Source organism: Phaethon aethereus (genome assembly GCF_964289735.1).
Source record: "Phaethon aethereus genome assembly, chromosome: 2".
Lineage (NCBI taxonomy): Eukaryota > Metazoa > Chordata > Aves > Phaethontiformes > Phaethontidae > Phaethon > Phaethon aethereus.
The window spans coordinates 160,154,134-160,180,619 of NC_138582.1; the positions used below are offsets into that span (position 1 = coordinate 160,154,134).

The window sequence follows — 26,486 nt, forward strand, 5'->3', positions numbered from 1 at the left end:
TACTTATTTTCCAAGGTTTAATGACATTTTAAAGTATATTTGGTAGGTGTAAATTTGATTTATTTTGGACCATCTGATACCACATCCATCCAGTAAACTATAAAATCCAGCTGTCCAAGTAAATACTCTATTTAACTAATTTGACTCTAAGTCAAATTAATAACTTACCCTAATTTGGTGAACCTCTTGGGTTATTTTTAAGAATATGTGTGTATATATGGATATATAAATATACACTTACACATGCATATATATGTATATTTATATAAAGTATTATCTACAGACTTAGACTGTTTAACAATTCATTCCATAATGTTTAAATATCAAATTAATAAAACAATAACAGTGATACCAGTGCTACAGTTAAAAAAGTGACATGGTCTATGATCTATAAACAAAACTATGCAATCTCACAGCATATACTATTGCAAATATTTTTGCGTTTGTTTATATGGAATGGGAACTGGAGTGGAAACAATGAGATGAAAATCACGTTCTGAGTAGTCCCAGAAGGAATACCTCTGCTTGGTCAAATGGCAGCGGATTGCTTCTGGCATCCGTGGGAAGATGTCATTCATGTCATCACACAATGGCCTAGGCTGTGTTTTTTACGCTTTCTCATTATTTGTTCTTTTTTCTGCATGCTTCAGTACGTTCTGGCAGTGGAGATATTTTGATTTGCTTTTTGGAAGATAGAGATGTGAACTAACAAATAGAACGACAGTTATATTATAGGCTAATGCAGACTTACAGAATAACAAGCTGACACAGGATGAGCTATTTCAGGGACTTATATTATGAGCACATTTTCAATATTAAAAAATTGTGCTAGCAGCTTTAATACTGTTCTGCATTTTCATAAAGAAGATTTTTTCACAGCTCTGTGCAAATTGCTTGTGCCTGGCAGTTTGGAATTGAACAGTAATGTTTGCAGCCAGATAGCCCTTTGGCTTACATAGTACTGTGCAGACATTTGTGTATAAATGTGATTGATGATTGTGTAATAATGTGATTGATAGTATCGGCTTTTGTTTTACCAGCCTGTAGACTTTTGTGTGCATTCCCTTTTCTCCGTATCATGGCTGTTCGGGGGTTTTTTTTAGATTTTGGCAGAGTTTTTTTCTGGTTCATTATTAGCTGAGGGTCCATCTCTTAATGCTCTTTTGTTCTGTATCCCATCTTCGTGTTGATAGAATACCTAGAATTAGTTGTACTTCCCCCAAGTACTTCAGGAGACCCGTCTGACATGGCATCTGGGATGGATTGACTGAATCCCCAGCAACCATGCAGTGTTGTCCAGTTTAGATTTATTCCCAGAATACTTCCTAGTGTTTCGCAAAGACCTGGGGATTGACACGCATATCAGCATATTTTGGCTCTTTAGACTTGGAAAATCAGATCTAAAATTAAAAACTGAAATCCCAGTGTTTTTTAATGACGTCAAAACTAAGTGCTCTTACAACTTAACTCTTCTTACAACTTCTCTTCTATACAACAGCTCTGAAAGCTGCCACTTCTGTTAATCTTGTCTGAAGCTAGAGTATTACAAATTGTTTCATTGTATGTGTGGTATGATGTGAATTGCAAACTATATATCATAGAATGTGCCATCAAGGTAGATGAGACGGGATTTTCCACATGTCAAGTTCTAGTTCAAATAGCAATTTATTATTTCCCCTGTGAAAAGATATAGAAATGTGGTTTTGATTTCTTTTTCTTCAGATTTTTTAGGTCAATGGTTTTTTCCATTTGATGGGCACCATGAAAATTATTATTATTCTGCTCTGAAACAGTCAGGGGAGCTAATCAGTTTTAATCTTAAAATAACATTTTTGTTCTCCAAGCACATTCATAGTTATGCTCAATCGCATGCTGTGAACATATGAACAAAGCAATCCCACATAGATCTTTATGGCCTGCTTATTACAGGCGGTGAGTGTTTGTAGCAGGGTATGTCATGAAAGCATGTCAAAAGCTATTTCTCAGTCAAAACACTATTTCCTAGCCTGTTAGATTTAATGCTACGTGTGCTTCCAGCAGGCATTTCTGTGCCCTTCCAGGCACTGGCACTGACTGTGTGACTGGAGGAATGTGCCTGTGTATTGTCATAGGAAATCTGGAGATACCCACTCCAGGACACTTGGGCTTTTTAAAGGATGCTTCATACAGGGTAAAAACTGTTTTTCAGGAGCTCTTTCTATTAAATCCTGAGAAGTTAGGTTATTAAAGCTTTAACAGTAGCCAAAGAGACAGATATCTTTAAAGATAGTGAAATTGTCCCAGTCTTGTCTTGCATTTGAAGGCAGAATTGTATTCCAAAGGAAATACACCTTGATGCCTTTCCCAGTGTTTCAGGACCCAAGATAAAATGAGCTTTGTTTCCTCCTAGCTTCAGTCATCTGTAGTGTGCCAGAAACACTGGAGCTCTACATACTTTTGAACATCTTTTGACAAGGCATCTCTTTCTCCACTGGATTTAAAATATGCATAAAATATTATATATTTCTTTTCGGTAACATAGTCTTCCAGTGCTCCAAAGAACACAAGTGCCCTCAGCGCCACGTGAGCTCCTGGTGCACATTGCTGGGCCCCTGTAAGCCCTGTGCCCATCCTTCCCTCTTCATGCACTTCAGGAGCTGGGCACTGAGCAGAGGTCTTTGCTCAGTTGGCCACAGTGAATCTCAGGTCCTTTAAAGTCTAAGTTTTCTTTTTATGTTTTCAAGTTTAGAAAGTGGTAGTTTTACATTTCATGCGGTGTCCCCTGCCAAAAATAACCTTTGTCTTGCTTTCATTAAGACTTTTGGACATTAAGACTGCTCATAGTTGCAGATTTCATGTGCAAATTATAGCTAGATACCAAAGCTCTGTCCGATGAGACAGCTGATTTCTTCATCATAAATCTGGTTATGAAAATTGCATCTGCTTTGTGCTTATTTTTATTGAAGTCTTTGATATTTGTGTTTTAAAAATTGAGGGTTTCCTTGATTCTTTCTCACTTTTGGTTCAAAAGTGGTGATGCTTAGCCTTTGTGTCTGATGGTTGCCCTACTTGTTCCTTACCAGCAAATTTTTTGGGGGGTAAGGGCTGACAGAGCTCAAATAAGCATCGTAATAAAAAACAAGATTAGTTCAGTCTGTGATGCTTTGCCACATAATTCTCATTTTGAAAGCAATCTGGGGTTTGCAAGTGGACAGGAGTAACCTTTATCCAACCTTTGCACAGGCTGTCTCTTCCTTCCTTCCTTATTAGATAAGGACATGCACTCTCACTCACAGAGAAAGGATCATAATTGTTTTCCTGCACACAGATACTCTCACAAAGCATTACAGAAATGACATTAACAGCATGCTGAAATGCAACCACACGTGAGATTTTTTTATCCTGACAATGAATTATCACTCTCTGCAGCAGGAAGAAGACAATTTGCCTCCAGGTACTGGTGAAAACCTTTAGGGAACCTTTAATAAAAGTCTTTAGAGAACCTTGAATGGCTACCTACAGCAGAGAGGATTTCCGGCTCGCTTCATCTGAAAGATTGATCTCTCTAGGTGTGTGCAGACATAGTCTAAAGCTATGCAGACCTCATTTTTTGTACCTCAGCAAGTGCTGTGCCTTCAAGAAATGTAAAATGATAGTTCCAAAGTCAACAATTGGTCTCAAACCTCAAACTCCAATACCTCAGCTCTATCTTTTGCCTTCCACCTCCGTTACGTGTCATTTCAAACTGTGAATTGTGGAGGATTTGACAATGAGCATTGCTGGCGAGTTTCTCCCTGTCTGCGTTGGGACTGCGTTGAGTTGTTTCACTTGGTCTCCAATCGGTCCCTGAGGTTTTGTTTGCCCCCCCAAAATTCAGCAAAATGAAGTGTTTGTGGCAAGTGGGGGGTTGCCAAAGTAGCAGATTAGCATAAATTGTCAAAATAGCAAATAACACTGCTGACAAAACAGTGTGTCCTGAAAATATATTCCCGTTATGGGCAGGAGAGTGATTTTATTTATGGGAGGAGCATCTGCTTTTTTTCCAGCAGCAGATGATTTGATTTCTTTTTTTACTACTTACAAAGCAGTTTTCAGCATTGCAGACATTCATTTTACATTACTCAAAAGGGATGCCGATAGCTTGTCTCTGAAATCTGAAACAATCTATCTCTTTAAAGCCAGTAGTCTTTTTCCCGGCCCACATGGAAGCTTTGACTGTTTCACGCAAATGACTGCATTTTCAACTCAAACTTCATTTTTCAAACTTACGAGTTTTACCCAAGGTTGTCACTGCTCTGCGCCTGTCATGCTGAGGTATGAGGAACAGTGAAGACTATAGTGTTTAGGTGCTTGAGCATGTAAGTAAGGTTGCAATGTCTCTGTGGGATGCATAATGCTCTCAGCTTGAGATGGTTTCAGATCTTCCACCTACTGGCTGTCAGTCCAGCAGCTCAACACCACTTAAGTAGTTAGAAACAATTGCTTCTGTGAGGCAGCAGGTATCACAGGGGCATCTGCATGGGAAAAGGGGTGTCAGCCCTTTCTTCATGTCTCCATTCTCTGCAGTACTTTTTCCTTCTAAGTCAGAATGAAGCCACCAGAAGGAGGCAGGAGGTGGTGGTAACTAGTTAGGAGGTGTGAGACTGAGACTCAAAGTGGGACTGATGGACACAGACTACCAGAAAGCTTCAATGTGTTCGTACCAGAAGATCCTCAACTGGAGCTCTGTGGCCGTTGAGAACAGTGTCTATCACAGTACCTCTATTTCAGCATCTTGATTTGCTTTTTTCTCGCAAGACACCAAGGGCATGGCATAGGATTTGAAAATCTGTAAAACACATTGGATATTGTACACACATGGTGAAATTCTTCCAATCCCCTGTGGTAGTGTTGTGTCACATAATTGTTTAGCCATGTTGTCCTTTCAAATGAAAGAATTAACTGTACAGAAAAAAATGGTGTGAAGATTTTAATGCTATTTGAGATGGGGTTGTCCTGATGTAAAACAGTCTATTATTAGAAACTCTGACATGTGAGTCGATTCTATACATGATTCTCTCTGCTTGTGTGTGAAGTACTACAAAGGAATGAATAATATTTATGTTGACATGATCTAAACTGGTTGATACGGTACTAAGTAGAAGCATAGTTATCGTTTCTTGTGTTATCTAAAAAACTTAAACTGTTAATAGAAGTTTCCTTTTCCTGTTGTTTTGTTCTGCTATGAGAAGAACCTGACAGATCATTTCTTAACTGATCACAGAATCACAGAATCATTAAGGTTGAAAAGGACCTTCGAGATCATCAAGTCCAACCGTTAACCCAACACCACCATGCCGACTAAACCATGCCCCAAAGTGCCTTGTCTATACATTTTTCGAACACCTCCAGTGATGGTGACTCCACCACCTCCCTGGGCAGCCTGATCCAATGCCTGACCACCCTCTCAGTGAAGAAATTTTTCCTAATATCCAATCTAAACCTCCCCCAGCACAACTTGAGGCCATTTCCTCTCGTCCTATCGCTAGTTAGTTGGGAAAAGAGACCAACACCCATGTCACCACAACACCCTTTCAGGTAGCTGTAGAGAGCGATAAGGTGTCCCCTCAGCCTTCTCTTCTCCAGACTGAACAACCCCAGTTCCCTCAGCTGCTCCTCATAAGATGTGCTCCAGACCCCTCACCAGCTTTCATTGCCCTTCTTTGGACACGCTTGAGCACCTCAGCATCCTTCTTGTAGTGAGGGACCCAAAACTGAACACAGGATTCGAGGTGGGGCCTCACCAGTGCCGAGTACAGGGGCACGAACACTTCCCTACTCCTGCTGGCCACACTATTTCTGATACAGGCCAGGATGCTGTTGGCCTTCTTGGCCATCTGGGCACGCTGCCAGCTCATATTCAGCCGGCTGTCAAGCAGCACCCTCAGGTCCTTTTCCGCCGGGCAGTTCTCCAGCCACTTCTCCCCAAGCCTGTAGCATTGCCTGGGGTTGTTGTGACCCAAGTGCAGGACCCGGTACTTGGCCTTGTTAAACCTCATACAGTTGACCTCTGTCCATCGATCAGCCTGTCCAGATCCCTCTGCAGAGCCTTCCTGCCCTCGAGCAGATCAACACTCCCACCCAACTTGGTGTCATCTGCAAACTTACTGAGGGAGCACTCAATTCCCTCATCCACATCATCGATAAAGATATTGTCAGAACAAGACTGGCCCCAGAACCGAGCCCTGGGGAACACCGCTTGTGATCGGCCGCCAGCCAGATTTAAGGCCGTTCACCACGACTCTCTGGGCTTGGCCATCGAGCCAGTTCTTTACCCAGTGAAGATTACACCTGTCTAAGCCACGAGCCACCAGTTTCTCCAGGAGAATGCTGTGGGAGACTCTGTCAAAGGCTTTACTAAAGTCCAGGTAGACAATGTCCACAGTCTTTCCCTCATCCACTAGGCGGGTCACCTGGTCACAGAAGGAGATCAGGTTGGTCAAGCAGGACCTGCCTTTCAGGAACCCATGCTGGCTGGGCCTGATCCCTTGGTTGTCCTGCACATGCCCTGTGAGCACCCTCAAGATGAACCGCTCCATAATCTTCCCTGGCACAGAGGTCAGGCTGACAGGCCTGTAGTTCCCGGGATCCTCCTTCCGGCCCTTCTTGTAGACAGGCGTCACATTGGCAAGCCTCCAGTCATCTGGGACCTCCAGGTCCCAGATGTATCCCCCAGGACCATGATATGCTGATGCTCTAAGGGCCACACTTTCTACTGGTTTACATATGTTAGATTTCTTAATGGAATTTATTAGGGTAGTTTCTGCTTGTAAAGTCCTGCATTAAATGGAGTTTGATTGCTTGAGAATCGACATTTGCTTGGTACAGTGGTGAAACAGTTTGCTAGCAGTCTTTTTTACGAGGCATACAGTTACAACAACATTTTCTTTTTAATTTAAAAAAGTGATGCAGTTGCTGCATTCAGTTATGAAATTCATATGCAATGTTTTTTTTAAATTGGTAGTTAGAGATTCATACATATACATACATTGGTAACCATTTTTTAGATTGAATTTAGTGGGAAATTTTGGGTAATGGTAGTATGGATCTGATGTTTTAAGAAACTGGCAACCTCCCTTTATACATGATAGGGTAGCAGGTCTCAGAGGCTGCATCTTGCCCAAGGAGTGATGTTTTCCATGAAGCACTCCAACCCTCATCTTCCTGCCATTCCTTCTGAGGGACCTCTAAGGAGAGCCATCTCTCCTTGCACTGTTCAGGCACCTACATTTCCTTCCGTTGAGCAGACTCCAAGAGTGGAGACACCAGGTCTCATCCTAATGTGGAACCAGGATCCGATCTGGTTAAGGAGTTGTCCCAGGGACTTGACAACATAATGTGGACCAGCTAACACAAGAGTCAGTGAGGACAGTAATGCCTGACAGCCCTTTTTGTCCTCTGGTGCAGGTACGGTGGGGTTGACAATATGGTTCCCAAAATGTTGTTCATTGATACACCAGTATTACTCTCTGTTGCTCAAAAGATACTCTCCTTGTCTATTTTTTTAATTGGAAAAGATGATGCACAAGCTTGATTTTAAAAAGCCTTCCTGAAAAAGTAGCTTATCAATTTTTCCTGTTTTTATATGCATTCTGGTTGTAGTAAGTGAAAGCAAATGAAGCAATTCTGGGCATAGTTACATAGCATAGTTTTGACAGATCAGTTCATTGTCCCACATTGTTTGCTCAGCTGTCACAGTGCTGATAATTGGTGCCATATACATATTTTGAGGTGGTATGGAAAACAAGTAAGGTTTTTTTTTTCACCATGATCACATTGCTTCCCTATTTTAGATGGTTTTATTTGACTACATAAAAATTGCATTTAAAATTAGTCAGATAGGCTTTGGGGCTTTCTCTCCATCATACAGTTTTGCTTTGAATAAATCAATAGATTAAGGCAACTGTTCTGTATTTCTCGTTGCTTCCATGGTTAAGTATGCTTTATGGTTGATTTGAAAGAAATTTTTTAATTTGATCTTTCAATACTCCATAGGCTATTTTCTGTAGAATCATTCTGTGAAGAAAGGGTTAATACTTCTATGTGCATTTACATCTAGGCCTTTGTTCTGTTGAAGAGCCTAGTGCATATATGTAAAGTTCATGAAAGAATCATGACAAGACACTATATATAATCCAGACATAATGCTGTAGAAACCCAGCTTCTCTTAAAGAACAGCTATGACCTAGACTTGAAAATCATTACATGACTTTTTAGCCTCACTGTCTATATCCCCTTGATGAAAGTAAAATGTAATGTGCTTTCTCTAATGGGCACTTGACTTTCTGTAGTGCTTCTGAAATGTGTCCATAACTACTCAATGAAATGCTTATTGACAAGTCAAGTTAGATCAGCATAAATAGTGATATTGTCACCACTGTATGCCCATCATAACATCTTAAGGGTTGAAAGCTTTCTCCGGGTGGAAGCATCTATAACCTGTGTTATATCCTAGAATCATAAAAGAATCACAGAATGGTTGAGGTTGGCAGAGACCTCTGAAGGTCATCTGGTCCGGCTCCCCTGCTCAAGCAGGGTCTCCTAGAGCAGGTTGCCCAGGACTATGTCCAGGTGGCTTTTGAATATCTCCAAGGATGGAAACTCCACAACCTCTCTGGGCAACCTGTGCCAGTGACCCTCACAGTAAAAAAGTGTTTCCTGATGTTCTGAGGTAAGCTCCCCTGTTTTGTTTTGTGCCCATTGCCTTTGGTCCTGTTGCTGGGCACCACTTGAAAGAGCCTGGCTCGGTCTTCTTTACCTCCTCCCTTCAGATGTTTGTACACATTGATGAGATCCCCCCTAAGCCTTCTCTTCTTGAGGCTGAGCAGTCCCAGCGCTCTCAGTCTTTCCTCATAGGAGAGATGCTCCAGTCCCTTAATTATCACAGTGGCCCTTCACTGGACTCTCTCCAGTAGCTCCCTGTCTTGGAAGCGCAGAACTGGACCGAGCACTTGAGACGTGCCTCACTAGTGCTGAGTGGAAGGGAAGGATCACCTCCCTCAACCCACTGGCAATACTTTGCCTGACACAGCCCAGGATACCATTTGCCACCATTGTGCAAGGGCACATTGCTGCCCAACATTCAGCTTGGTGTCCACCATGATGCCCGGGTCCTTTACTACAGAGCTGCTACAGTCAGCCCCCAGCCAGTGCTGGTGCAGGGGGTTGTTCCTCCCCAGGTGCAGGACTTTGCATTTGCCTTTGTTGAACTTGTGAGACTCCTGTCAGCCCATTTCTCCAGGCGTCCCTCTGGATGGCACAACCCTCTGGCATACCAGCTCCTCCTCCCGGCCACTTGTTGTCATTCCTGAAGAGATGTGAGAGCAGATGCCATCTGATGTCTTCCATTCTCTTTATGATTCTTTTGTTACAGACAAGATGATATCTAGGTTGTTGTCCTGGTTTCAGCTAGAGTTAATTTTCTTCACAGAAGCTAGTGTGAGGCTATGCTTTGGATTTGGGATGAGAAAATGTTGATAACGTGCTGATGTTTTGGGTTGTTGCTAAACAGCCAAGAACTGTCCAGCTTCTCGTGCTGGCCTGCCAGCAAGAAAGCTGGGGGTGCACGGGGAGCTGGGAGTGGACACAGCCAGGACAGCTGACCCAGGCTGGCCAAAGGGATATTCCATACTACATGACATTATGCTTAGTATATAAAGCTGGGATGAAGAAGGAGGAAGGGGTGAAGTGACATTTGGAGTGATGGCGTCTGTCTTCCCAAGAAACCGTTATGCGTGATGCAGCCCTGCCTCCCTGGAGATGGCTGAACCCCTGCCTGCCCGTGGGGAGTGGGGAATGGATTCCTCGTTTTGCTCTGCTTGCGTGCGCGGCTTTTGCTTTACTTCTTAAACTGTCTTTATCTCAACCCTTGAGTTTCCTCACTTCTATGATTCTCTCCCCCGTCCCACCGTGGGGGAGTGAGCGAGCGGCTGCGTGGGGCTTGGTTGCTGGATGGGCCTAAACCACGACAGCTGTGCAATTCCTTTGTCAGTCTCCAAATGAGTTTTGCTAACCAGCTAAGTTGATTCAAGGAAAGAGACTGTTTTCCTCTCAAGATAATGTGCCAAAGGACAATAACGTTTTCAGCCTGTAATCACTTCTAATCAATTCTGTGTATTGCTTTTATTTTGTCATGTCTTAGGATGCAGGAAGTCAACAAATAGGCTTTTTGCTTGGAAGCTGTGGAGTTACTGTGGCCTTGACTAGCGATGCATGCCATAAAGGACTGCCTAAAAGCCCCACGGGGGAGATACCACAGTTTAAAGGTAAGCTAACCCTTGCTTATCGTGGATATCACAGGTCATTTACTACAATAACAGTCATTGCACTTGTTTAGTTGTAGCGGGTGAGGATCAGGCCCGTGCTGAAACCCTTGCCGCAGGAGCAGCCGTGGCTGCTGGGGCGCGATTGCCCCAGCTGTGTGTCACTGTCTGGTAGAGATCTCTGCTCCCGCCTCGGCAGCATGACTGCTCCTGATCTGGTTCCCCGCTGGCTCAGCCGGGCTGCTGAGATCATCTGTTGCCACAAGTGAAATTAAACCAACAGACTTAGGACTGTAGTAGGTGAGAAGCATTTGTACAATTCAGTCCTATAGCTACATGATAGGCGCAGTACCTCTGACAGGAGAGTGGTAATAAACTATTTGGGTCAATAAAAGCTTAAACTGCCCAGCCATTTCTTCAGGGATTGTCTGAGAAGGCCACGATAGCCATATTAAGAAAGCAGTTCTAAAAAATATTCTTTCTCATGCTGCGCTGAGGTTTAAAAGAAGCAATGTTTAGGTAATGGTGACACAGGCATTTGGGAAAAAACCCCCTCTGGCAGAGGAGAGTTTTGTCTTGTCTTATCCAGCAGAAACTCAACAAAAAGCTGACTTTTCTTTGTACCTCAGGCTGGCCAAAACTGCTGTGGTTTGTCACAGAGTCTAAACACCTCTCCAAGCCGCCTCGTGACTGGTTCCCACACATCAAGGATGCAAACAATGACACAGCTTACATTGAGGTGAGTTAATGAAGATGCATCTTCTGCTCAAACCATTGCATATGGCACTTCTGGATTAGGTAAACATCATTATTCATTCACTAGTCAGAGAGGCAAAGAACATCCTGTTTTAGCCTGTTAATAAGTAATATTTTCTAATAAATTATACTGGACATTGATTTCAGAAAAGTTAATGAAATGTTAAATTGCATTTTGGGTGTTTCTAACGTTAATGTTTTTACATCATCTATGTGGCTGCCACAATATTATATTAAACTTGCCGTGACCAATATTGGTCTCTTTCACAGCGTGGGCTTGCCCACTAGCCTTGAGATGGGCAGGTGGGAAGTTTCACAGTGAAATTTCAGTTCTCATATCACAACCTTCAGACCCTTTGAAAGAGAAGGAACTTCCTGTTCAAATGCTTGCCTGTCACTGCTTTGTGAGTCACACTCCCCACAAAAGACCAGCATCAGAAAGGGAAGATTAGCAATACTGTTAAATTCAATTTTTCTCTTTTTTTTTTTCCCCGTTCTTTTTTCCCACTTCTGCATAGACTTAAATGCCTCAAATTCAGTGATGTTAGTATTGAATTTAAATGATTATTCAGAGGGAATAAGTTCAAGTGAATGGAGCAAAGGAATTTCCTGTCTTTGCACAGTCTGGACTAGAGAAGCAGAGATGCCTCCATTTTCAATCTTGCTGATTATCTTCATCATGGAGAAAGATAAATATTTAATTTACTTTAATTACCACAGATAGTTTTCAGACTCTTACATAAAGTTGCAAAAGTTGCTGCAGTCATCAGCAATGATCTCCCACCTCTTTTTTATGCTTCTCTTTCATGACTCTTTTATATTCTTCTGATCAAAGAGCTTGTGTCTTTCAGACTGTATACGTATGGATTATTATAACAGCATCCAGCAAGGATTCTGCAGTCAGCTGTTATCACATGCCTTATAAGACACAGAAGGGAGCAGCTCAGGTTTATTGGTTGGCCTATAAAATCTAACGTGTGGACACTGAGCAGACTGAACTAGGTTATTCTCTGCTAAATCTAGCCAGTCCTTTAGTCATTAATGTGATCAGAATTGTTAGAATTATTCTTCCGTAATGCCTGTATTCAAACAGCAGATGGACTTCTGATATCAAGCCTGGGAAGCTTCAGTCAAAAAGAGAAAGCCTATCTGGAAAAAGTGTCTTTTAACAGAAAGATGCCTCCCAAGCTCCTCAGTATACTGCTGGTTTCTTAAAATAGAGTCATTAGATGTGTCCATCATTCACCTACATAGGAAACATTTTAAATGTAGCTATTGAATAATGGAAATAGGGCAAGTATTGCACATTGACTTTCCCTGCTTATTTCTTTTTAGTACAAAACATGTAAAGATGGAAGTGTGCTTGGGGTGACTGTGACAAGGATTGCACTCCTGACACACTGCCAAGCTCTGACCCAGGCATGTGGATACACAGAAGGTATGGAGTACACTTCCCTTTCTTCACCCTTAAAATCAAGTGTGAATTGTAATTTGTTTCTCATCAGGCTCCTGTCTCATGTTTTACATAAATCTATTTCAAAGACTTCTAGACTTAGAAACCTGATTTTTTTTTCCATTGGTTTTAGAAAATATGTACACGTTTAACATACCTTTGTGAGAGGTACAAATAATTTCCTAGCCAATACAAATCCTGCAGCGGAGACTTACTATGAACGTTAAGCTTCGAGGTCATCAGTCATGTTATACTGAAGCTTCCTTCCTTTGAGTGGGTTTGCCTTGGGTTGATGCCATGTTCTAAAAAATAAACTCTGTTTTGTTTTTGTTGGACAGCTGAAACAATTGTGAATGTATTAGATTTCAAGAAGGATGTTGGTTTATGGCATGGGATTCTTACAGTAAGTATGTTTTTTTATTTTGTCTGAGCATTTGAAAATAAACTAACCTAATATGCTTATTACTGTCACAAACTGAGATGTCCTACAGTTTCTTCTAATACAAATTTTTCTGCTTTGAAAGCAATAAATATGTGACTTAAACTCATGATCTTCTGCTAGTGCACTTAACCGTAATGTGCACGGTGTGCTGGCCCCATTCTTACCATGTTATTCTGATCTTACTGGTGCATAATTTTGAGATCAGACTTTATAGTGGAAACAAATTAAATTAGTACTTGCCTCTGTAAGGATATGATCCAATGGCATAGCTATATTGTCACTGACCACTGTCACTTCTCTATCAAAACTCCCACCAACAGATGGTTTTGCTAACATTAAAGCTTTTCTGATACTTTAAATTGCATACATTGTCTACTTGCTGTTTGAATGTCTTTCTCAATTGACATGGGAGGCAACTGACATATTTTTAAGGATTGCTTCTAAAGGTACTGCTGCAGTCAATGACTGACAAAATACTTAACTACTCACTGATAATTTTTGAGAACAAATAGCAAGTTTTAAAGGTTCACTCTTTGGGGGTCCCAGGATGACATGATTCTCAGCATACATGCTGTGGTTCCCAGGGATCTGATGTACTTTTCCTATGCAGTGTTATACTGTTCTTAGTATCAAAGGGCAGTAATAACTCTTCTGAAGCAGAAAGGATCTATTAGGCTTAACGACTATAAGTATCTCATGTTAAAAAAACATCTTTATCACTGAAGTTGAAAGCAAACATCTAATAGAGCTTTTCTATGCCTGCCTTTGCTATTAATCTTCATTTTTTTCATGACTTGCGTGTAAGTGCTTTTCCTGTACCTACACTTGTGCCAGACTGAAAGGAGAACTATCTTTCACAGTTCTAGGAGTGTTTAGATGACTAAACCATGGGGGCACTTAACCTTTCTTAAGACTAGGTTTTCCAAAACAAATACTGTATTTAACCTGAGCTGCTATGAGCGGAGATGTGTTGCCCTCAGAATATGTTTCTAAATGGTAACAGAAGTAAAGCAGGAGCTCATTTACAGGCTGTTTGTTTACTAGAAACACTGAGAAATCACTAAAGCAATTGACTGCCTCAGACTGGAAGATCAGTTTTGGATCCGTCATTGGTTTTACTCAGCTGCTTTTTCTAAACTTCCTGCAACTTTTCATGACCTTGTTGAAAATACTGGAATTAGGCCACCTGGAGAAGGACTAAAAACGCCTTCATTTATTTTCTGATAGGATAAATTGATCTCTGCTTAGTCTAGGATTCCTATTTCTCTCTCTACGGTCTTTTAAATAATTTGTGCCTCACTACCATTAGTAGCTTTTCAGTCTTCACAGCGATGGATTTCTTTAGACAGATATGTTGCTGTTACTTGTCCTTTTGAGTAAAGGGTCTTCATATATACTGAAGTTTAGCAGGCTTCAGGATAATATTAACCTACATAGCAAACATGCAGACATTGTTCATCCAATGTTTTGTTTTGTTTTTTTTCTATTTCAAGTGAATTGCTTAGAGTATAAATAGCAAATCTGTTTAATTTTTTTCAGTACTGCTTCGAAGTTATGATCTGATTAGTCTAAATCTTTAATCCTTAATTAAAGCATTAGAAAATGGGGGTCTGTTTCATCTTAGTGTAGATAGCTAGATAGGAAAAGATAAATGCCAGCACTGACAATAAAAAAAGCATAAAGTGATTTGCATAGATACCCCTGCCTATAACACAATATAAATAATTACCACAGTTGTTGTATAAAACCCATTTATCTTATTTGATTTCAGAGTGTCATGAACATGATGCATGTTATAAGTATTCCATACTCCTTAATGAAAGTGAATCCACTGTCGTGGATACAAAAAGTCTGTCAATATAAAGGTAAGGAACAAGAATATATAAAAGTATGCTTGATAGTCAAAATCAAAAGTACAAATTGATAATACAGCTGTGTAGCTTTTATATGGTGTATTAGTAATCCTCCCATTCTTGTTGCAGCAAAAGTTGCCTGTGTAAAATCCAGAGACATGCACTGGGCATTGGTGGCACATCGAGATCAGAGAGACATCAACCTTTCCTCACTGCGTATGCTAATAGTGGCTGATGGTGCAAACCCATGTAAGCTGTGTTACTGCAGTCCAATAGAGAATAGGAAGTGTTTTTTCTCTTGCATTTAATGTTTCAATCTTCAGTCATCCTAGCTAAAATATTTACAAAGTATGGGGTTTGTCTACTGCAGCCTACATGATATATATGGAAACAGTAATTAATTTTGCATTTTTTAAAAATATTTTTTCTTTACCTAATCCTGAAGCAAACTTGATATTCCACATAATGTAAGTTGCAGTAAATCCAGTTTTGTTTAACATGACAGTCATATATAAAGACTGAAGTAAATAACCTTAAGCTATAGAAAGGATCAGAACATTTCTTCGGAGTGATGGTGCTCAGATGGAGAAGTAACTGAGAATTTTAGGGGAATACTTATCCTACTCTGGAGAACCACATCTCGGTCATTTCATGACAATTCATATAATGAACTGTTTCTCTGTATTATTTAAGATACCAACGTATAGATGTTCTGCTTGTCTGTAGTAGTTTGCTTTAAGTTTCTGAATGAAATCTTTAATTTGCCTCATCCTAAAAAATAAAACTGTAATGGAATTCGTATTGTAAATCTGGCAGTAATGGCTTTTCTACATAAGCTTGGTGAAAGTACTTTATGCTCAAACATTAGTCTTTACTCTCTGTATGCATGCACAACTGCATATACATATATGTAGTTGTAGCAGCTATGACTTCTTTCCCAGTGGACATGGGTCCTTTCAAAATTTTTTCTCCTGCAAAGCCTATATATTCAATAGTAAGTTTGCAATTTGAATAGCATCACTTCAGAAATCAGATTATTTTTCTCCTCTGATCTTTTTTTTCTTTACCCCAGGGTCTATTTCTTCCTGTGATGCATTTCTCAATGTCTTCCAAAGTAAAGGTCTAAGACAGGAGGTCATTTGTCCCTGCGCTAGTTCACCCGAAGCTCTCACTGTGGCTATTCGAAGGTACTGTGTTACACCAGTGGAAATAGACCCACCATAGAATATATGTGGTAACTTGTAAAGAAAGGAAAACCTTGTCCAAGTATGAATCTGCATAACTAACTTCTGAATGACATTTTTAGTTTTCATTTTGCTTATGTCCAAAGAAGACATACAAGAAGAATTTGTAGAGTAGTAATTTCACTTCAGTGCTTTATAATATAGTTCCCATTTCTGTAATTTTATCTAATTTTAAATTAAATAGTCTGAAATGCAAAAGCTAATTCTGTAAAAAGAAGTGGAAAAATGCCATCATAAGCATAAAATTAATTAAAATGTGGGAATTTAAGTGGAATTGCTATCAAGGAAAATCATGCTTTAAAGTAGTCTCTTTAAAGAGAATTATGACATTCTGCAGGTTGTTTTTGGCTGACTGGTGCTTTTTAACTATTCATAGACTCTCAGCAATCATCTGGAAATGCCCTTTGAGTCTGGGGGATTTGTGCCTGGAAATAAAATTGATAAATTCTCATAAAATTATTAAGCCTTATGTACATGAATGTCAGTGTGCAGCAGTCGCCTGTCATGAGTGTTGTGGCACAATGTATGGCGTAACTGTTGTCTGTTTTGGCAGAGTTTTCCAAAAGTCGTACGTTGAACAGTAGGCACTTTGTTTTTAAGTTCAGATTTCTGCAGCCATTTATAATTGTTTCACATGTTAAAACATGCAGTATAAAAGTGTCAAGCACTGTAATAGCATTAATTAAAATACTTCCTGCCACAAAGTTTAAAATACACTGTCCAAGTGAAATTTAACTAGATTTTCAATTAGCTTTCCAATGAAACATCACAGGAAGAAAGACAAGAGGCCAAGAGTGTGGTTGATTTTCAGCCACCTAATTATTAGCTTAAAACATCTGAAAGCTATCCATCCAGGGGCTTATCCTGTCCAGGTTAGTTGTCTTTCTGTGAACTACAGGGTCTCAGAGAGCCCTTCATTCAGCTCCACTAGCCTTATACCAAGAAGTACATTGTTTTTCCCTTGCGATGGGTTTCCTTGCCATAGGCTGTGCCAGACCTTTGCTCCCTTGGAATGAGCTCTTGCTTGTAAGTGCAGAGGGGAGGTGGATGGGCAGCAGACGTTGCTTGTGCTGAGCACTCATTAACGGGAGAGGGTTTTCATTTCCTGTGCTAACCCTGGAAAATCTGCCCCAAATTGCAGGTTATGAAGTGCGAGAACTCACTGTGTCTCAACGTCCAAAGGCCGGCGTGCCCTTTCTAGACTTAAACTCTATCCTTGTAGCCCTCTGAAGCACTAGAAATTGATTTTCAAATCAACTAGCACTGAGAACTTACATTAAAAAAAAAATATTAGCTCATGAAATAGCAGATAATTAAAAAAAAAGACATTTTTATCTTCATTGCCTTGCTGTGTAATTACAGAGCAGTTCTTCCTACAGTGAATGTTACTGAACACGTATCTCCTTTTTTTGAAGTCTGTTTAATGGTGGGATAATGCCAGCTGAACTTGGGAGCTTTAGTATTTTTCATTTTATTCAAGCTGTCTCTACTGACAGTAAAGTCATTATCATACAAGTTCCAAAGAGTTAGAGCTGAAGTATGCATTAAAACGACTCCCCGCAGAGCAGAGATCCAGCGAGCTCCCTGATAATGCTCTGACTCTTTCAAAATATATGGTGTATTTTTACTGATCTTCCTACAAGGAAGAGTAACAGAACTAGTTCTCAGATGAAATACCCTTATAGTTTAGAAAAAGACAGTCAGTAATAGACTAATAGGTACTTCAGCCTTAGAGCTGAATCATGAAGCCTAATATTTAAAGGAATGTGTCATACAAGTAATTCTTTATGGTATTCCCCTTTGGTTTATTGCATATTAGTCTGAACCCACTTGCTTAAGGGAGTGCAAAAGTTTAAGAACAGCTCTTTTCCCATTTAAACATCTGGCAAAAAATAGTGGCAAAATAGATTGTATCTGTAAATGGTAGTAAACTGTTCTCAAAATGCTCTATGGCTACTAAGTATGAACAAACCAGGCTTGAAGTAGGTGCACATTGTCCCTTTTTCATGGTTAAGAGAAACTAAAGGAGTAAGTTTGGTGGTTTAAGCTAAATTTACTTGATATGTGAGGTAGGTGGAATTATACCTTTGTTCAGTTGCTTCTACCTTAATCAAAGGATTTATCTTTGTCTAGCAAGCAGTCTTACAGAATTCCAAATCCTGTATTAGAAATATTGAATGTGTAAAGAAAACAAAAAATGTGAACTCTAAAATAAATTAGAAATACAGTGGAATGGGGTTATTTATATCACATCTTCGTTCCAAGTGATTTCTCTACTTCTGCTCGGCAGAGATACTTGTTTTCGGGTTGTTCCCATGTCTGTATCATGCACGGGACAAAATAAGATACCATATATTGCAGGGTCAATGCTGACAAGATACTTCCTAAGAGGATGTATAGGTGTTGCCAGGTGCCTAGCTCCCCACCTCACTCCTCTGTCCTGGTCCTCTGACTGTATTTGCTTTTGGTGTCAGATAGCTAGTTGCCTGCAAGAGGAGACTCGAGCATTGTTAACTGGTGTCTCATTCAAGGATCCACCTCAGACTACCAGGATACCAGAAGTACTCTGAAATAGCAGCTCAGAAATGCCTGTCCTGTGGACCCCAGGTCCTCAGCACCAACATTTTCCTTCTACCTACCTACTTCCATTGCACGGCGCTTCTTGCTAACCTGGGCAAAGCTGTTATCTCACCCCAGCCCACAGCAAGCATAGCTCTATTGACAAATCCGCCATCATGATCCTAGTGGAAAGGATCGTCCCTCCAGCTTCCCTCCCTTGCACCCCTGTCCTGTACACAGCCAGTATCTTTCCAAGCTGCACCCGCTCTTCTTTTGAGCAGGCTTTGGATGTGATAAGTAATGCCAGAAAATGTATGTGATTGAAGTATGAAGTCTAGGTCAAGGCGGTGAGAAGCTGCATGTGCCTGCAGGAGGCCTTTCTTCTCATGAGCAGTAAAATGTGTGTTTTGGGGAGCAAGAGTGAGAGGAAGTTGATCAATAACATCTCTGAAAGTTCCTTTTACATGATGGGAATATTATTTATCACAGCTGCTTGTTTACTAGCACCATTTGTTATACTCTAATGTGTTTTCAAGCGTACCCACATCCTTCTTTGTTGACAATGTCACCTGAGAAATATGCCTCGTAAAACCTATTAATTGAAATTTATAGTGCCAATCACTGCAAGGCTTACGTGACCATGATTGGCTAAGGCCCACCTAGTATTTCGAGCACAGTAGAGGAGAAGTGTCATATAAAAGGACATTAGCTGTTAAAAAATAGTTGTATTATGATGGACTATTTAGGAAAAATGCAGAATCTTGAACTAAATATTGGCTGTTTTATCCATCTTGAGAATAGCTGGGGTCTGGCTGCTCTACATGGATGCATTATCCACACTCAAATCAGCATCATGTTAGCTTCCAGTTTTGCATATTAAAATGCAGGACAGTGTAAAAATCTTTCCAGACACAAAAAGCCCTCACGTATTCCCTTGACTTAATAACTTGCATACGTCAACATTCATTTGCTAAAGCAATACATATAATGTGAAACAAGTTGACAGACAGCTTTTACTGACACGGTGGAATTGTACAGCGTGTCGGCAGTGGAACTGAGCAAACTGAGGTGTCACAAAGAGGCCGCATCCACAACATTTTGACCATGACTGATGAAGGTGTACTTTGTTTTAATTTTCATGGTGTAAAGTAGGATAGGAAGAATTCAATTATATGCACTAAAATAAAGGTGGTAAAGTCCTTGCAGCTTCCACAGGTACTTGGCAGTCAATCTATTACAACGTAATTTCTTCTGTTTAGTAATTTTAAATGCTTAAGTATTGGGAGTGGGAAGTCATGTCTGTTATTTAAACACAGCATACTTGTATTCTAATCTTGGCTTTGACACCAGTGTGCTAGCATTAGGCTTTTAGTCTGGCAGGTGAGTTTGGTTCCTAGGTTGCCCCGAAGTAGGTAACATATAGAGATTTTATTGAGTTATTTACTGATCAGTTCCAAATATTTAGACAGCAGTTTCCCTCCACATCGTTTGCACTGCCTTTCAGTATTTTTAAAACAAGGCAAAAGGCCTTTACTTGGGTAGTCAAACAATCTTCATAAATCTATCTGAGAATTAAATACAAGTTGTTTTAGGTGTTACTTTCATGTCTACATGCCCATACATGTGGGTGACCACTGAACTGGAGAGCTCACAGACATAATGACTCAGTAATGATGGAAGAACAGGATTCTGTCAGGTCTAGTAGGGGAAAAAAGAAGGTTAAATTTTAAACTGTCAAATAGAAGAGTATTTGCAATTGTAGTCCCTTAAGAATAAGTAAATGCTTACGTTTGCCTGATGGTGCACTGATGTTATAACCCATGGTTGCAGGCCAACAGATGACAGCAATCAACCACCAGGCAGAGGAGTTCTGTCCATGCATGGTCTCACTTACGGAGTGATTCGAGTGGATTCTGAAGAAAAGCTTTCCGTTCTGACTGTCCAGGATGTTGGCTTAGTGATGCCAGGAGGTAAGGAACTTTCTTTGAGCCTCCCATGTTTCATCAATTTAAGTAATTAGCTGTAGAAAGTCATAGGTAGGCGTACTTTGGTGTTAGACCACAAGCTTTGGGATTAGAACATGTGTACTTGAAAACATTTTAGTCCAAAAGCATTACCTTGTAAAACTTCATGGTTTGGAAATCCCAAGATTTCTTCTCTGTGTTTACTTCAGTGACTGTCTTTACTTGCATTAGCAGCGTGCTTTAAACAACCTGTCACCACATCAGAACATCCGTTCCTTAACTGAGAGATACTGGTATAGAAAATAAGAAAGTTGGATTCTGATGTATGTAGTCTATAAATATCCATAAGCCTGACCCTACTACTTCTTGGTAGTGAAAGTTTTAATAACCTATGCTAACAGTCAACAAAATTGCTATCTTGCAGAATGTTTTTCCAAAATCCTGTGCTATGACCCCTTTATTAGAAAGAGGAGGTATGACTGAACAGTACATGTTGATAAATTCAAACTGAATTTATCAAACCAGTGCTTCTAAAGATGGATATAAGATTTTTCATGAGAGCTAGATTTTAAATGAGATGTTACAGAGACTAGAAAAGGATAATACCCTAGTTTTTCATAAGAGAACATCTGTTATGCACTGAAGGAATAAAACATAATGATGCATCCTATAAGATTTCAGTTGAACAACTTAAAGTAAAGGAAGATAAGAGTGGTTGTTGTCTAATAGTTATCAGATAAGATATTACTAATGATGTGCCATCTTGCACTTAATACTATATTCTGATCTTATTAAACTCCTGTTTATCCTCAGAGTGAGAGAAAAGTCATTCAAAATTCTTTACACTTGTACTTAAAAGACGTGCTGATTCATTTCTGGTCTCCCTTGTTCATCATATCCTCTTTCTAACTGCAAAATCCAAACATGCTGGACTCTAGCTCCAGGGATTATAGCTAAAGCAGCATACCTGATTCTTACTCACATAGCTGACATAAAATAGTGCTTCTTCCTTGGACCAGTGCTTTCTAATCCCTCCTGTTTAGCTCCTGCTGTCTCTGCAGTCCTGTAAGACCGGTGAGAGGGAGTCTGAGCTCTGATAAATACTTAGTAAAATGACTGTGCTAGTCTGCTTGAATATCTTGATCTTTCATATGGTGTTACTTGCTACTTTGTGAGAGGTGGATTTCCTGGTTGCCTGCCTCCCTGGCAGTATAATTATTATCAAGAATTCCATTAGGGTATTGCATTTTGCACTGACTGCAGCAAATCTGGTCTTCAGTATGCAAAACTGGGAACACAATCTTCACAGCAATATTACAGATCAACTGAAATTTTAGAGAGCAAGGCAAATTAGGTTTTGTTATCAGTGTAAAGACTGAGTTTATGTAAAGATCTTTGTATTCTTTGTATAAATATCATTTATAATGTAATAACACTTGATAATGTTGAAGACCTTAAAGTTTGAGAAACCAATTGTTAGACGTTAGTCTACATATAATTTATTTATGTCAACTCCACCACGATGTCTTTACCACAGCATTTATGTTATTCTGTAGTTCATTTTATAATATTTTTTAAAGTCATTTGCTCTCTCTCTAGCTATAATGTGTTCAGTGAAGCCAGATGGAATTCCTCAGCTCTGTAAAACAGATGAAATAGGAGAACTTTGTGTATGTGCTATTGCAACGGGTACATCATATTATGGACTCTCAGGCATGACCAAAAATACTTTTGAGGTAAGCTGACCAAAAAATGCTATATAAAATCCTTCCTTTTTAACTTTTTCTATTTTGGGATAATATTTGACATTAAAAATATTGATAGTAATAGTATCAGAATAGCAGTAATAATCAATGCTTGTGGCTTGGGACCTGTACTCTAGCCATATAATCTGCACTGAAGCCCATTTCATTAAGTGCAATAGTAGCTCATTACATGGGTTTAATTTTGGCTCTGAAGAGCTTTTACTTTAATTTTGAAAGAATATACCAGGGGCTGAAACAATCAGAAGGAAAGCAGGAAGAAAGACATAAGTTCAAAAGGTAATACTGTACAAGTCTATGAGCTAGGTATGTGCAGAATTCGATCGTTGCAAACAGTAGGAAGGCTGCTGGATATCTCTAAAAAGCAGTTTCCAACATTTCCACAACACAGCCAGCATTGAAGGCTTGCATTTATACAGAATCCTGACAGATGTAGCCTTCAAGAGGTATCTGAATAGCAGATACCTTTTCCTAATTAGTCCCCACCTGCTTTTGTTTGAATTGCCTTAGGTGAAAGCGTTTTTGCTTTGTGGAATCTGTTTTCCAGTAGGCTTCAGCTCCAGTGCAGACAGCTGTATTGATAGCTCTGTTGTACGTGTTCACTCATTATCATTAACTTCTGCTGAAGCCAGTATGAAAGGCTGAACAAATCAGAGAAATAATACTGAAAAAAATTGAGCTGAGATTTTTCTTAAGTTCTGAACCTTTTCTATTCTCATATTTGAGAAAAAAGAAAAATACATTTACATTTCCCTTAACAAATGCTTTGATACTACAATTTTTAACAGGCCAAACATGACTAGTATCTCCTGCAAAATGCAAATCTGAATGTTGTAAACACTATACATTAAATGATTAATAGAGACTAGTGGATACGATTCTCTATCTTGCTATCGAAGTCAGGAAGACTACTATGCTGTTGTGATCTGAAATTTGTGGATAGCTGATTACTGTGCCACAAGTACAATTGGCAATACCCAGTGTGAATGATAATCCTGGATTTGACATATTTCGCGGTAGAAAGGTGCTTCCGTTCATTTTGTAGTACTTCCTGTAATTACAAAATCATTCATAATTCATAACTGGGTCTGCAGTTTAACAGCCTATTTAGACTTATTCCTAATGGTAAGCAAAGAAATTGCCATTGAATGAGCAAGACCACTCATTTTTAAAGTTAAACTTGTTCTTAGGAGTCCTCTCCAAATGGGCCACTTTTTTTACTGTGTAATTCACGTTGCAGCTCTAAGAGAGTCAAAGAGTTTTGTGTTCCTGAAATGAATTATGGCTGAGGAGGTATAAGCCTTAAATCCGTTCAATAACAGTCACCCATGGGTATCTGGCAGAAGAATTTGACCTTTCTTTTTAGATTAGTCTTGAGGGAGACTGTATAGCCATGGTCTTCCACTTGCCATTGTCTTAAATAACTTCCCTTTAGACTATTTTGGTTTAGAGAAACAACAACAAGAAAGTGTGGTTGTGTCAGAATGCAGCTCAAAGTAGCTCACGTGCCGGGCAGATAATGCTGTGTTAGTTAGGATAGAAATAGCAGTAGAAATCAATCCTGTGGAAGTCACGAACGTGTCTGGTGTTCAGACATTTAGGGAGGCTCTGTATAGAGCTGTATTTTCACTTTTAGACATGCTACAGGAGACATTATCACTGGAGTTGTGAGGACTTAATTGACCTTAGATAAAAATGTGGTCAGCTGCAAGAGTCATTGAAGTACAGTACCTTAAAAAAGCTTAATTTCTAGCCTGCTTCTTCCTGTATACTGTGCTGGAAACGAGCATGAAGTACTAAAAAGAACCCCTGCTGTAATGTTTGCGGTTTAATCTCTCAGTAACCTATACATAGCACCTCAGGCTAGCTGCACTCTGTAGAGTGTTTTTTTTAATTCACTACTGTTTTTGTTGATTTATGTATTTTTTTAAGGTCATAAATGATTTACAGAGCCACGGTGAGGGAAAACATGTAGTAAATGGAGTGTGATTGAACTTGCTGGAACACAGGTGTGGAAAATTACACACGCTAGTCTAGGAGTTTCCTGACACTCTCTATGGTCAGTGAAGAGTAAAGAGCATCACCAGCAACCTACCTACTTCATTCCCAAAGAGCCATCTCAGAGAGCACGTCAGAAATATTTTGCAGCATGGTCTCTGTGTATAGAATTGAAGACCTGTGTTTCTCTGTCTTACAGGTGTTTCCCATGACCAGTTCTGGTGGCCCTATCACTGAATATCCTTTTATAAGGACTGGACTACTGGGCTTTATAGGACCAGGTGGACTTGTCTTTGTTATCGGCAAAATGGATGGTTTGATGGTTGTCAGTGGAAGAAGACATAATGCTGATGACATTGTAGCAACAGCATTGGCCGTGGAACCAATGAAATTTGTCTACAGGGGAAGGTTTGATCCTTTCTTTTCTTATATTATGTAGAAATCCTTGTTTTGCTTAGACCAGGTGTAAGTGACCCAAAATGCTTCCAGAAGGCGGTGCCTAATCTGCACTGTGGTTTCCCTCCATTGCTGTTCATACTGCTAGAACAAGGAGACAGTAGAGGGAAGCCTAAAACAGTGTTGAGGCAGACTTTAGATACCAAGGTCCAAAATCATGATTATTAATATTTCCAGTTGAACAGCTGGTTAATTCTGAAGGTGTTGACTCAACAGGATCCTTTCTGTTTGAGTTGAACATTTCCAATATGCCTAACACTGAAGTTCTTGAACATGGCAGTGGTTCCTTGTGTGACCTTCCTAATGTGCTGAAAGTGAGCAGGAAACATCTAAAACTTCTGAAGAGCCTAATGCAGTAACATGCACTCACACTTGATCACGTGGCAGACCTCTCACAAAATGATGTTGCAGTTACTTTCTTATAAGATGGGGACAAAGAAGGTGTTTAAGCTGGCTGTTCTATAATAGCTTAACAACCTTGGTGTGAACGAAATTTAGTGCTTTTCTGCTCCCAAGAAGGTTCACTTCTCCAACCCTGCTGTGACATTATGCCTGTATTTACATGATTCTAGAACAAAGACCCCTATTTCACCTCCAGAAGTTATCCAAAATTGTTCATGTTGCTTTTTCCCCATAAATAAGATACTAATTGATGCACCTGTTATCTGAGTAACAAATAACAAAACCATATTTATGAAAGATTATCTTAGAAGACAGGTTTTTTTCATCTGTCCTGGCACTAAATAGTCTTCTATCCTTCTCTTCTATAGAATAGCAGTGTTTTCAGTGAGCGTGTTGCATGATGAGAGGATAGTTATTGTTGCTGAACAAAGGCCAGATTCCACAGAGGAAGACAGTTTTCAATGGATGAGTAGAGTTCTCCAGGTAATGCTCTTTACATATGTTTTGAAGCTATATTTCCTGCTTTATATTCTTTTTATTGATCTTTCAGGCCCCCAAGGGAACTGACATTTATTTTTGAGCAGTTTTAAGTCCGCCTTCAGTTGCACTTGCCCCTAATGAGCACAAAATTAGATTCTTCTGAGTGACAGTTCCTGTCTGGGCTGCCCGTATCCAGAGAGTGATACTTTTCCTAATCAAAATGCTATAAGAAAACAGGGATGAATTGAAGTAAGTAAGAGCAAGGACAGAGTAGTGTATGGTTTATAAGGATATAGTCATTCATTACTTCAAGAGAGTAATGAATGAATATATTATATACTCTTACTCTCAAAAGCTACCAAAGTCTCTTACTAAACTCCGTATCATTGGCACTGATATGGAGTTGACCTCTTCAAAAGTAGGTATATGTATCTGAACTAGATATCCAGATATCTTTTTTTTTAATCAGGGGGAGAGAATTATGTGTTATTAGTGCACCATGATGACAGCTAAAATAAACGGAATGCAACACAGCCTAAAAATTCTGATTTCTCTCTACTGAAATGAAGTGATTGATTAGCTCAGATCTAGGTACTTACGATGAGGTTATCTGCATAGAGGATGCTTATTGCAAGGAATCCCATTCCAGCTGTCTTGTGGATCATGCAAGGCACATAGCACTGTGATGAAACACACCTTGGTGGTGGTGTTCGACAGTTTGAGCAGAAGACAGAGGCTACTGAATAATAAAAAATTGTGATCTTCTCCTTACATATAGCAGTCCAAGTTAGGGCAATATCATTACTATATTCAAAGTTTTCTCAACTCTGATGTCC

At 39.8% G+C, this 26,486-nt stretch overlaps 1 protein-coding gene across 1 annotated transcript in view; it reads left to right on the forward strand.

Annotated features, from left to right (window-relative positions):
• The window catches only part of DIP2C (disco interacting protein 2 homolog C), a gene marked incomplete at both ends in the record, with an annotated part of 330,160 nt that overhangs the window by 236,386 nt on the left and 67,288 nt on the right, over positions 1-26,486 (forward strand). Inside the window, 11 exons of the mRNA XM_082015390.1 lie at positions 10,160-10,283; positions 10,910-11,019; positions 12,372-12,474; positions 12,828-12,892; positions 14,703-14,796; positions 14,914-15,033; positions 15,857-15,971; positions 20,418-20,557; positions 22,151-22,287; positions 24,512-24,720; positions 25,539-25,653. Of these exons, the coding sequence (XP_081871516.1) occupies positions 10,160-10,283; positions 10,910-11,019; positions 12,372-12,474; positions 12,828-12,892; positions 14,703-14,796; positions 14,914-15,033; positions 15,857-15,971; positions 20,418-20,557; positions 22,151-22,287; positions 24,512-24,720; positions 25,539-25,653 (1,332 nt within the window). The remainder of the gene's footprint in view (positions 1-10,159; positions 10,284-10,909; positions 11,020-12,371; positions 12,475-12,827; positions 12,893-14,702; positions 14,797-14,913; positions 15,034-15,856; positions 15,972-20,417; positions 20,558-22,150; positions 22,288-24,511; positions 24,721-25,538; positions 25,654-26,486) is intronic.